At 42.6% G+C, this 13,482-nt stretch overlaps 1 protein-coding gene across 1 annotated transcript; it reads right to left on the bottom strand.

The window, feature by feature from the left end:
- Window positions 1-4,299: 4,299 nt before the first annotated feature.
- lpcat4 (lysophosphatidylcholine acyltransferase 4) lies at window positions 4,300-13,385 on the bottom strand. Its single transcript, XM_073475192.1, has 13 exons — window positions 12,929-13,385; window positions 10,948-11,311; window positions 9,944-10,056; window positions 8,596-8,656; window positions 8,350-8,408; window positions 7,817-7,851; window positions 7,462-7,516; window positions 7,251-7,333; window positions 6,300-6,425; window positions 6,062-6,221; window positions 5,691-5,783; window positions 5,439-5,574; window positions 4,300-4,965 (listed from the first exon to the last, which is right to left on the bottom strand). The coding sequence occupies exons 1-13, from the start codon at window positions 13,016-13,018 to the stop codon at window positions 4,796-4,798; spliced, it is 1,545 nt and encodes a 514-aa protein (XP_073331293.1). The 5' UTR covers window positions 13,019-13,385; the 3' UTR covers window positions 4,300-4,795.
- Between the last annotated feature and the right edge of the window lie 97 nt (window positions 13,386-13,482).

Genomic DNA, 13,482 nt, shown 5'->3' with positions numbered 1-13,482 from the left:
ACATCCGGTTGGGAGGTCAGGGCGCAAAGCATCCTGGGAAATGGGGTTTCTTAAGATAACAGTTTGCGGAAGTCGCCAATTTGATTTTCCACAAATGAAAGACAATTTAAAATGCTTTTAAAGTGTTTATGGAGACTTTTTTAAATATAAAAACGATATAAAATTTCACAATAATTAGAATATAAGTAATTGTGTTATTTTTTTAATTTCACCTGCTTAAAAAAACAGCAAGAAACATATCAAGTAAAATATTAACTGGCTTATTGACAACTTCCATCATTTATATCAACATGTATAAATAAAACAGTAGTACATTTTAATTTATGTCACTTGAATGTTTGGAATGTTTACATGAAGAGAAATATCAACTTTTAGAAGAAAACAAATCAACCTGAATCAAGTTTATTTTCAAAAACCTACAACAGATTCAAGCAGAGTGAGTTAGCTGAAGATTAATCATCTCCTACAAGAAAGGTAAGTCCTGTAAGATGATTTGATTGACGTATAAAAAGTGTATAATCTTCCACTTTCATTGTTTGAACTGATTTTTGCACTGAACTACAAAACTTTAACATGTGGTCTCAGGCTTTTAAAAGAAAACCTTTGTTTATTGTCAGTTTCAGAGATAAAAGATGGATCCAGCTGTGTTCCTCCTGCCTGAGATCATCCTGAATGAAGGACAAGCGTTCGATCGTGCTTATTTCTCCCCACTGTTCTCCGCTGAGAGCTCTGCTGCCCTTCAGACGAGCCCCGAAATCTCCAACCGACAGCGTTGTCCAACAGATCCTCGTCATGTGATGGACGATTCAGCGGCACAGAGAGCTTCAGAAATTACCTGCGCTAACTCCAGGTTTGATTTTAGTTCCTGTGTGTTGACCCCTTTCTGGTCCACCCCATGTGCACCTCCTGGTCCTTTGGACCTCCTGCATCCGGTTCATCCCCAGTCGGTGCCCTTCCATCAGCCCTGCAGTCCAGACCTGTAAGAGACATATAACAGATAACATTATAGTCGATGTATGAGCGTCATTGAATCCTGATTGTGAGGCTGTATCTGACTTCAGGGTGTTGAGAAGAGCAGCTCAGCAGGTCGACGAGCAGCTTTATGCTACGCCAACGTCTGCAGCGGCAGGGAGAGAGCAGCATGAAGAGCAGGCCGAGTCAGAAGGTCAGAGGTCAACGAAGTCACTCACTGGGACCTCATTTCAGAAACTTCTTAGAAGAAATGAAACTGCTGATTTTGCCACTGTTCTCCCCTTTTTAAAATCTTTTCTTTACTCTCATCTCTCAGAAGGACAGCAGGAAAATGTCACACCTGAGCAGGACGAACTACAAGCAAACAACACAGACGATGAAACAACAAAAGCCAACATTTCTCCTGGATCTCTGCCCTCTGTGGATGAAGAATCGCTGGCAGAACGAGCCTTTGAGGAATACAGGACCATCATGGACTCCCTCGGCCTCCAGGTCCCCTTCGACTCTACGCTACACCGTTAAGATAAAGTTAAAGTAAAGCACTTTCAACACCAAAATCTCTCTGACCCCGTTCAGATCCCAGAGGAGACCGAAGAGAACGAGGAAGACGAGAGGAAAAGAAAAGTGGCCTCACTCGTGGAGTATCTGGAGAAACTGTGCAGCGATGAGGGCTTCCTCAGAGGGGTGAGTCATCAGTGACACCGGCAAGATTTTGGGATATTTTTGTTGTATTTCTAAGATAACTACTCATTAGCTAATTTTCATTTAAATCAGAGGAAACAGATTGATTTTCAGGGCAGAAGTTGCAAAGTTTGTCTCAGGTTTAGCTCGTTGTCGTGATAATAAGATCGTCTTGTTACCAGTAAAAGTTAGAAATAAATATTTGGCTCTTTTTTTCACAATATTTCATTCTGGAAGACTTTTTCTTCAAAAACGAGAAGGTATGCAATGTGGATAGATAATTTTATAGATTAATTGAAACTATTAAAATGTAAAAAAATTCAAGTTTAACAACAACAAGTCGACATTTGGATCATCTTTTATCTTCTTTTTCGCTCCTGCAGCAGGATTCACATCCGCCTTCTGCCGACTCCAACGCTGCAACTGAAGAAACATCTCCGGCGACTTCACATCACGTCCAAAGAGCTCAATCGCCCGTCGGCGCACAGTCTGACACAAGTCCAAACCACGACGGGCAGAATTCACCTACGAGTACGAGGAACATTGAGTCAAAGGAAGGTTGGACTGGCTCTTCTCCCTTCCCTTTTGAAGAAGATGCCACAACAGGGTACTTCAACACTGTCAAGATCTTTGATTCAATCGATTCATCGCTCCAGTTGCTCGACAACATCTCCCCAGACGCCAGTTTTACTTCCAATGTGGAGGCAAGAGACAGTGATGCACCGGTTGAGGAGCCAGCGGCCATATTTCCCAGTGAGGGTGCGTCAGGAGAGTCCTCAAACGTTGCAGACACACAGACGTCCCAAAACCTTCAGGGAGGGGATCCTCCCTCCTTTGAGGTCTCTTCAACCTCGAGTGTTTCAGGGTCCAACATGGACCCTTACGCCAATGCCGTGAAGGATTCTGCGCCCAGTTTCAGAGCTGATTTGTTGACGTTCAACCCTCCAGCTCAGATTAGGAAACCTGAGGATTATAGCCCTGAAAACACAAATCTGACGCCTTCTTGTCTTGAGGTCTACGCGGTTCCTCTGCAAGCTAATTCATCTTTCGTAGAAGATTCCCACACAGAGTCGTGTGATCCCCCAGTTGATGATTCATGCGACTTGGTGCCTGAAAAACAGGACCTAGAGCTGCAAGATCCTCAAGAGGATGCATCCTCTGACGTTTCTTCTGAAGAATGGCGCGAGACAGACAGAAAATGTGAGGAAAATCTCGGAAAAGGTGTCCGAACGACAGTGAGCCAACAAGCAAGGGAGGAAGGAGGGACCTTCGTAAGGAAGGAGAATAAAGAGAACGAGACCGAACTCAAGGGAACCACAAACAAAGTCCAAGTCAGACGCAGTCACAGGCTGTCAGGCCGAACCGAGAGTGAGGATCTTATAATAGAGAGAGAAGATGACAAGAAACCGAGTGAGAAGAGTGTTAAGAAAACAGAAGAAGTCAGTCTGGGGAGAGACGGGGTAAAGCAGAAGAGACGGTCATCCAGAGGAAGGCAATTATCTGAAAGAGAGGAGGGTCAAGGAACAGAAACAGCAAATACAGAGATTGAAAAGATGGAACGACAGCAGGAACCCGAGGTGGACGGAGATGTGAGCTCTCACATTGGGACAGAAGATACTCTAAAGGAGAAAGACTTGGGTGAGCGGACGGTACAAAGAGAAGAAGAAGGGCTTCAAATGTCTGGTTACGTGACGAGAAGAAATAGGAGCAAAGCACCTGAGGAAAAAGTGGAGCCGACTCCTCCTCCGGCCACGAGAACAAGAGGGAAAATCAAACTCTCAGAGATGGTTCAGAAAACACCTGAAGCTCAGACTCTGCTGGTTGCAAGTCAGGTTTCCAACAAGGAAAATGTTTCTGGAGGGAGTCCAAGAGTTAAGACAGCTTTCCATTCAACACAAGATTCAGTAAAGGACGATCAAAGTCTAACGGATGAGATAAATGAGTCACCTTCTGTGAAAAGCTGTGAGAAAACTCCACATGTAACCCCCGCTTTCCCTCCAGAGACCCAGAAACGACACAGAACAGTCGCAGGAACCACAGCTTTGGACTTTTACAGCTTAAGGTCCGCGACTCATAAGCCGCAGGTGTCTAAAGGGAAAGGAGTTCAAGAGAACAAGACAGCGGAGGTTCACCCATCTAGTTCAGACCAGACTGCAGGCGTGCAAGGCCAAAGCCTCACCTCGAGTCTGATGAAGAGATACCGCCAAGAACGAGAGTCTTCTGAAGAGAGAGAGACGAGGCTGAACGAAACAGAAATGATCAACTTAGGTCCGATGAAAAGAGGAAGGTGGAGGAAGAAAGATGAAGCACAGGTGGAAACACCAAGTCCGCCCTTAAGAAGAAGTAATAGAAAGACCTTAGATTCATCAGCCGAACGGGAAACTGTTGTGAACAGAACAAGTCGTGAGGGAACAAACAAGAAGCAAACGCGGCCTTCGAAACAGTTACCCACAAAGTATAAAGACTTCATCTTGTACAAATCCCAGCTGGGTAAGGAGAAAGGAAAGGCGGGAAGAGGAAGAGCGGCAAGACGTGGGGAGAAGATGGTGCGTTTCAGTCTGCATTTAAATTGCTACCATTAAAACAGTGTAAGAACCAAGAGCATTGAGTGGATGTCCAAGGAAATATGACAGTGAGAAAATAAAATGCATAAAATAATTCACAGTTTAATTAATTTTTAAATATAAAAGTGTCATTTACATAAAATTCATTTTGATTTACAGGGTATTCTTGCACTTACGATTGTCCCGTTAAAAAACAAACACAGAAAAACATTCAATATACAAAAGAGGACATTTTATAAATAAGACATTTTATAGCTTCAAATGAAAAAAAGTTAGAGTCCTTTAACAGCATCAGGGACATGATATCATGTCGGTAATTAAAAGGCACATTGGTAAACACGAACGCAACTTCAACCCTCCTCACACACACAAGTCATTCTTTGGTTTTGTGGTATAACATTACAGTAATATGGAGTAAAAATACATCCAAACACACTCAAACGTAAAAAAAAAAAAAAAGAAATACAATCCTTTGTCAAAGGTTACTCTGCTTCAGTTTGTCCCGTAAGGCTGCAAAGTACAGAACAAACTGAGCATCCCGTTAAATAAAAAAAGGGGAATATGAAACGATAAAATCCTCAATCAAACTTCTTGTTGTAGTGGACAGATCTGTTGCCGTTGTGCATGCTGCCGTTGTTGTTGTCAGCCTTCCCGTTGGACAGCTGAGAGCCCGTCTCGCTGCACTGCATAAACTCGTTGGCCACTCGCTGATAGGTCGGGTGGGTCGTCAGCACTCGCAGAAGACGCTCTGTGGAAAATGAGGCGGATGTTAATGAGGATTTGAATGCGTTTCGAAGTCAAGTGTCAGTTTTGCCTCACTGAAGTCACCAAAACTGCCTCAGATCTGACGTTTTAATACAAACCTTTGCTTTATCCAGCGTGGCTTAAATAAAATGTGATCTTATTTAGCAGAAAAAAAACATCTTACAAGTTTTTATCATTCTACTTGTAAACTATATGTGTGAGCTGTTCTGTCAAGCTTTTATATTTGTGTTTGTTAAAAGCAGACACTAATTTATTAGTGAACAGTCGTTTAGAAAATCTTTTGACGCATTATTTTAACACGTGACTATTTTATTTATATTTACATCTAATTAAAGATTGCAATGTAAAGAAAATGACAATTCAGTATCCTTAAATTGACCAAAATCCTAATGGAGTTTGGTGCATCACTTATCTAGTAAGACACAGCTGATTCTGGTCATTACTTGAGACACTCACCTTCAGTAAGCTGGCCTTGAGTGGACGCCTGAGTGTACAGCGCGGCGGTGTTGTGTTGAGGAACGCCCAGCAGCGCCCCCATCAGGTCGGACAGTTCCTCTGCACTCAGACTGCCTGTGTCTTCGCTGTCAAACATCTAAAAAAAACACAAAGAGCTCTGTGACGAAATGATGTGACACATAAACACATTCACTGTGAGGGTTTTTCTTAAGCTTTATAAAAAATGATTAGAAATGAACCAGCAGGACTTACAGTGAAGGCAGTGTGGAGTAGTGACCTGAAGCTGACAAATCCTGACAGAGCGGCAACACTCAAATAGATCTGTCTGAGGTCCACAACTTCATCCTGGAAAAACACAAATAGTATCAGACGTTTTTGGACGTCATAGAAAAGGTGTGTGTGTTGCCTTCGACTCAGACCATTATGACATCTCAGCAAAGTGAGCCTTTGATCTTTTGGATATAAAATGCCTTCACTTTATTATTTTACCTGATCAGACATCTGTGCAAAGTCTTGTTGTATTTATTATATGAATTGTTGAGTTATTGCCAAGCATGCGTTTATGATTATGTCGGAACACTGGTGGAAAATCTCGGACAAACATGTACAAAAACCTCTACTACCTTGAAGTAGAGGCCACAGATGGCGACGGCTGCCTGTCGGTCCGTCAGCCCGAGAATATCGGCGAGCTCGTCCACACTGGCCCGGACTGAACCCTGAGCTCCTGACTGACACCTGTCAATCATTCTGTCCAGTGCTGCTTCCACATCACCAGCTCCAAAACTGAAAGAGACAAAGATGGTGAGAAAGAAGAAGAAAAAAAAGGAGAAGGAATAAACAGTGTGTCAGATCTTCTCTTACCCGTTTCTCTGCAACAGTGAGAGCGTTTTTCTGGCAGGTGACTCCACTGGGAGAGAGAGACCACCCAGTTTACAGACTGGAACCCGGCCCTCCATCACGTAATCTGTAGCTGGGACTCCCAGCGCTCTGAGGTACGGAGGAGAAGAGCGTTATGACAGATATTGCAACAGTAGCTTCTACTAAATAGTGCAGTTAATGCAGGCTTTTATTTATTTATTAACTCAGCCCTGTGCCTTTACCCTCCTAGTTCAAGTCTGTTCTGTGGACTAAAATACAGAGACGGCTAAAAACACAGGTCACTTTCGTGCATTTGGTTTGTTTTGGAGGAAATTAAAGTGAAAAGTTTCATTTGTGTACGGATAAATGTACACAACCGCTGTTGTGTAGTCTCAAATAACAGCTTGCATCCAACAATTTCTTTACGCGATTGAAAACAAGAAGTCCCATCATTTTAGCTTTTTTTAAAAAAAGCAGAAAAAAGAAATAAAATAGCAATCGGACAAGCTTTTTTGTGAGTAATGTGATGTAGCTTCACTTGTAATTTCTCAGTTTACATGAACCAAACATCCAAAGAAAGGAAAACAAATATTTTGGACAAATTAAAACTTAATTTAGTATTTAAAAAGCGCAGCTACTACTTAGTGCACATTAAAAAACATACAGCGAGGCAGAATAAGCATGGCTCTTTATTATCATCTACTGGCAGCTGTTGGAAACTACAACAACATCTGAGGCCTGACCTTAAAAAACCTCCAATGTTTGTTTTCTTCTATTAGAAAGTTTAAAATCCCAGCAACCATCGACACAACAGATGACAACATCGCACGAAAAGACTATAAATTATAAGCAGAGGCTTGTAACTGCCGTTGATCAAACAGCCAATAAAATATCACCGGTTGTACCCGACGCGGTTACATAAATCACCGAACGGCTTCACATCGGGCTTCTTACTTGGCCATGAGCTTCTGAACATTGTCTGCGTACAGGTTGGGGTCATTCTTCTCCTCCTGGGAGGGGCTGTAAACTGGCAGGAACTGCAGCACAATAAAAGTCTGTATTAGTCACAGCAGCAGGCGAAGGTGGAGCAGGATGAAACAAAACAAAACATTAAAAAACACAGTAACTTAACACTACGAGGTAATGATCTGGTAAACAGTCTTACCTCAACAGTCATGTTGGTGTAGAGCTGTGAGGTTGTGTGCCACAGTGTCTCAATCCTGATGGACAAAGAGTCAATGTTATATTCAATGTAGAAAGATCAACACAGGCAGCTAAAGCTCCTACTAATGTTGTTAAATTCACTTACTGATCCTTTGTGTAGTCTTTAAATTAGCAGCCATTTGAATTCATTTTGACTTTAAACTAAATAAAAAATCCCAGATGTTGTTAAAATAATTTCCCGAGCTTACTCAACTTCTTGCCTGTGTAGAAACCCAGTGCTTTTTACCGCAGCTTCTATGTAATGAAATGAACCCAACACAGACAGACTGGAGGTGACGGATGAAGGAGGAACTCACCAGGTTGTTCCTTTGTATGTCCAGCGAACAGTATCCTGAGGAGGAGTCATAAAAACACTGGAATCAAACAGTGGACGCAATGCAACCAGGTGGGATGTGTACCTGTAGTCACTTTTCCCAGTATGCAAACACACTTGCCTGGACAAATATGACAGTATGTTCATAAACATAACTACAGCCTGATAACATGTAGGATAGTCTTGTGTACACACCGATGTGTGGGCAGGGAAGCGACGAGGAAGAGGTGACTGATACAAATGAGTCAAAAGCTGTGTGTGAAAATAAACTCCAGGAAGAGAACAAAGCAGCTCTGTTACATGGGCCACACATGCAGGTTGCTCAGTGACGTTTACAGAAAGGACACTTGTTCTGTTATTGTTTATGTTGGTAATCATCTTTGACATCTTGGAATTTGTATAGACTTAACCTTTGACCCTCTTCTTGAATACAGTTAAAAAAAAAAAAAGCCCAACAGGACAAATGGCAGCTGCAAGTAAAAATAATCTATCATGGAGCAACCCGTCTTCACTCACCAGCTTGTTAGGGTAATGCAACAGAACCGGTTGGACAGGGACCCCGGCGAGGAAGGCACCTGATGACAGCGAGTTTGGAAAATGAAAAGAAAAAAAAAACAATGAGACAGAGTGGAGGGACTGGAAGTTCAACCATTCAGATGCTAGACGGTGAGCTGCTACGCCTTGTAGCACTCATGCCACTCATTCCTACAACATTTGTAGAAATCAGGAAAAACCAGATGGGACTCACTGCCCAACACTCACCAGGTTTGAATTTGATGAGGGCGCTGCCGTTAGTTGTTGTTCCTTCGGGAAACATCAGCATCTAGAATTCAGAAGTGTTTTTTAATGAGTTTAGATGAAGACAAAACCTTCTACTGACAGTGTGTGTACACATGGACTGGTTTAAAATTTGACCAAAATGCTCTGCGCCCTCTGTTCACCCTCACTGTTACGTGCATGACCTGAAGTTACTTCTGCAGTTTCCACACTGTGATTAAGAGTGAGATAAGTAATGTATTCCATGGAGGCAGAAAAGTGTTGTTGCCGCCTTCTCCTTTCAAGCATATCAACTGTCCATCTCAGATAATTTATCTAATCTGGATCAGCTGTTTACTCGAGGTGAAGCCCATGAGCAGAGATTTGAGATTTGCAATATTGTTGTTTCTGCAACTTCCGGCATCACCCTAACTGTTGGGTAGTGCGGTTGGGTAGTGTGGTAGTAATTGCCAGTTCTGTAAACAAGTGTGCAGGCAAGATGGTAGCAGATAATTCCCAGCCATGACAGCACCAACTGGTAATGTAGTTTTTACTTTGTGAGTCATCGTGGCAAAATGTGATCAGGTGTTTCTGTGCCCTTCTGTCTGTCTGTGGACAGATTCTGTCAGCAGGACAGTGTCACAACTGTACAGGTTCAAAGACCATGCAGCTTAATTTTTATCTCAACTTCACGATAAAAATTAAGCTGCAGGGTTGCAGATGACCCCGTTTCAATCTTTCCTGTCCACTTTGGTGCTGCTCGTATTGTTTAAACCTCGTCAGTCCATCCATCTGCCTGTCGACAAGTTTTTGTCAGCGCAATAGCGTCACAACCATTGAGATAAAAATGATGAACGTGTCCGTAACTTAGCCGTGTTCAGCCTGAGAGGCTTGAAACAACGTTAGCCGGCTAGCTATACCGAGGAAGCTAAGCTAAGAAAACGCTAATAACAACGGAACGAATGAGGAGAGAAACTCAGAGCAGCTCACGAAAAAGAAACGCATATGCTTCCAATGTAACCAAGCATCTCGTGTTCGCCTAAATGGGCAGGTTTGATAAAAAAAATAATAATAAACAGGACACAGAGAAGTGACGTTAGTGCACTGAGCAGCAACACACTTTTCATTTTCTCTCCCACGTCACAAAAACCAACAACTGCTGCCTTAAGGAAACTCTGCGGGGACATACTGCTTTTGTGCAAATCATGATGTTACGATGTTAGAGCGCTCAGAAGTCGGTGACTGTTGCACTGTTGGACTCCAGTTAATCTGTACGCTCACTTAAATAAATGCCAGCTGTAAGCAGACTGTTGCCAACACAAGTCTTGAGCGAACAACTGTCAAAATGTCTCACCTGAGGCCAGTAGCCATCGGAGGTCAGCCTCTCCTTGACCTGGGCGACCGCCTTCTTCCTCGACTCTGGATCCTTTCTGCTCACGATCACGGCCTGGTTGAACTCCAGCAGAGCTGAAACGCACACAAACAAAAGAAAAAAAATCAGAACCAGAAACAAGGGAGGGAGTCTGGAGCAAGATGGCCAAGAGAGCAAGACAGGAAGCAGGCAGAGCAGATTAGGAGCCAAAGGGAGTGAGTCACTTGTTTGTCTTTGGACTTCCCTGCATACTTTTATTTTCCTCGACCCCTTTTAATCTAAATATTATTCTTGGTTGTTTGCATAATAAGTGGATGTCACACTGCACTGTCTGCTGGTTAGCAACAGAAAAATTACGTCCAGTTGAGATAAAATCAGATAAAAATGACATTATCCAGGCACAGCTACAAACATTACTCATGTAAACAAATGACTAAATTCTGTCTGATGGGAGTTTTTGGTATGGTGCATGCTCCATTTCCTCACATCTCTCACTGACCTAATTAACATTTTTACACGTACCACTGCCTGCCTTCTATCATCACTCCCCAAAGTGATTTTCCATTTCTCTCTTGCTACGGTCATCCTTCAGGTTTTCACTCTCTCCCGTCTCCTCAGCACAGTTTTGACGCTTTAAAACTTCTAAAAACTGTCCTACACTGCAAGAGGAGGCTTCAGGAGCTCCTTAAAAACAGCAGATAAATAAGAAAATATAATAATTTGTATTATTATTCTAAATATAGTAGATTAAGAGACGCTTCAGGAGGTTTTTTGACATTTTAGCTTATAAAATAACTTCAACAATGAACTGACAACAAAATAGTTGCCCTTTTGTTTGAGTAGTCGATTAATCTACTCATCATTTCATCTCTATTTTGTGTTGTTGAATATGAGGTCACAAGTTCCCCGAGCCCTTGACGATGTCTTCATATTGTGTAGTTTGTCCATCAAACACTCCCCAAATATTCAAAGATTCCTCCCCTCACCTCCTACGACCGGCAGGCTGGTGTTCTCCGACCGCGACACCACCGTCGCCAGCTGGGTTGGACAGAGAACCAGCATGTCCAGAAAGCCGCTGTGAGGCGCCACCACCAGCACCGGCGCCTCCTTCAGGTCTGCCTTGCGACCCTTCACCTTCACCCAGAAGAAGCCCAGGCAGAAGAAGACGGCTCGGCTCAGCGACACGATGATGGAGTGGTAGAACCAGCATCGCCAGCCCTTGACCGGTCGAGAGCGCTCCTCCTCGGACAGGCCGGCCAATCGCAGCCGGGAAAGAGGCCACATGATGAGGAATAAAAGACCCCCCAGGATGATGCGGAGGGGGAAGAGGACGCTGCCGAGGATGATTCCCTGTGGATCAGAAGAGAAACGGGTACATTTTTTAATATGTGATCGATCCTGGTCACACAAACACCAGAAAAAACTGAATGCGTTGTTAAAACACTCTGAGAAGGACTTCTGAACATCCGAGGAGGAAACACCTTGTATAATCACAAACATGGCTGATATTAAAAAAGGACAGTTCAGGTTTCCTTCTGTGCGGTGATATCTGTGTTTTCTGGAAAGAGACAGAGCTGTTGACTTTTTCAAATGTGTTTTTTGACGCGCTGAGAACCACAAGGCGAGTGCCATTTGGATTTATTATACACGAGAGAAGGCAGACATCTCCGAAACTCACACAAAAACAACCTAGATTGATAAACAGCAGTACAGGTAAGAAGACAAACGTTTAATTTTTGATTCGGTGGTGAACTGTCCCTTTGACGTATTATTCTCAAACTTACTTTTAATCCTGTGTTATGGTATATCAACTTTAAAAACAGAAGATTTGTATGGAGTATTTTTCTTTAGACAATTGCCTGTTGCAACAGTGGACACAGTGAAAGCATTCACCATCAGTTCGAGTAGTTTTTGATGTGATTGTGATGCCCATCATCGTGTGAAAAACACTCTTCTCAACATCATGCTACTAATTTAAGCCATGATGCCCAGCCCGACTGGCATGTTATGCAACACTGTGGTAGCTGTTATCGTCACTGCCGTGCCTCTGCCTCAAACATTTATGACTCGTCGTCTGTTTTGCTTAACGCACCGAAGACAGAGCGAGGACTGTGAAACACTCTTTGTTCTCTTGCAGGACGTCCATCGTATAAAAAAATGTAAAACTTGTAAACAGAAAAAGAAGTTTAGACGATAAAGTACACTGAACTCACTGATTCCTGTCATTAAAGTCAAGCCGTTAAGAGTTGGTGTTTAAAGGGCACCATGTTGGAGAGGAAATGCAAACTCAGAATTTTAATATTTACAACATTAATTAGGGTGATAATACAAATTCAGAAATATTTATTTACTCCATCACTGAGTAAACAAGCTGTTCTCAGAGGAAAATAAGGTCCCCAGAACACTGTGTGAAGCTAGAAAGGTGGCAGAGTCCGCCACATATAAACAAAGTAAAACAGTGTAAGGATAAGCTATGGCTACTTTCTAGCCTTTTCAAACAGTATTTTGATAGTTTATATGTATATTCTATATGGTTTTCTTTGTTTTAATGCTATGTAGCCTACTTTTATTAAATTACAGGGTTTTTAGGCTACTTGTATAGTTAAACTGTGTGAATACTTATATCAGAAATTTGACTTAATGTCAACAATGTGATGGCATTGTTCTCCTCTGGTTAAAAGACTACATAGTGGCCCTTTAACTTTAAAGTTTAGATGATACAGCACTGTGAACTCACTGATTCCTGGCACTGAAGTCAAGCAGTAGATGTTTAGCTACTTAGCTAGGAATCTGTTTTGAGGACGAACTCAGCTCTTGGCAGTCATATTCCTGCCTGATTAGTTTCAGGTGGCGAGTTTTGGAGGCTGACTGTGGAGCCTGTGTGAGTCTGTCTTTTCGCCATTAGGTTAAACTTATTGTGGATTATTTGTGAGCCTTGAAATCAAAACATGGAGACTTTGATGTTACCCTGATCCTCTGAGCCGTCGTCATCTTCACCTCATGAATGAAAGGATGCGGGTACTCCTGCGTTGCTGAGTGACAGTCGTACTTCTCCATGGCGACGGGTGACAGACAAGTTCAGCTAAAAAAAAATACTTTTTAAAAAAAAAAAAAAAAAAAGGAAATAATGTACGATTACTTATCGTTTAAAGGAGAATGTTTTATATTTAAAAAAATAAAAAAGTTATACGTGTTGACAGCTCCCTGCGTCTTTTTTTTTTTACCAAGAACCGTTAAAGTGCTCGCGCAGTCACGTTTAAAAATAGAACGTTCGCTAAATAAAGCCTCGCGTGACACAGTTCGACGAGCACTCCCGCCAAAACGCGGAAACAAACAAACAAACAACGATAGCTAGCTTAAAAAACAACAACCCTCTTAGCTTCTCTCCTCTCCTTCACAGGGCGAACACAACACAACACACGCTGAAGAATCCTCCCATCCTTTCTTTCTTGTACTCCTCACCTGTCCCGCCCCCTTCTCAGCGCGACAGCCCGGCCCACCGCGACTCGTCGAGGGGTGGG

Source organism: Pagrus major, chromosome 10 (assembly GCF_040436345.1).
Source record: "Pagrus major chromosome 10, Pma_NU_1.0".
Taxonomy (NCBI): Eukaryota; Metazoa; Chordata; class Actinopteri; order Spariformes; family Sparidae; genus Pagrus; species Pagrus major.
This window is presented reverse-complemented; position numbering and strand designations above follow the sequence as displayed.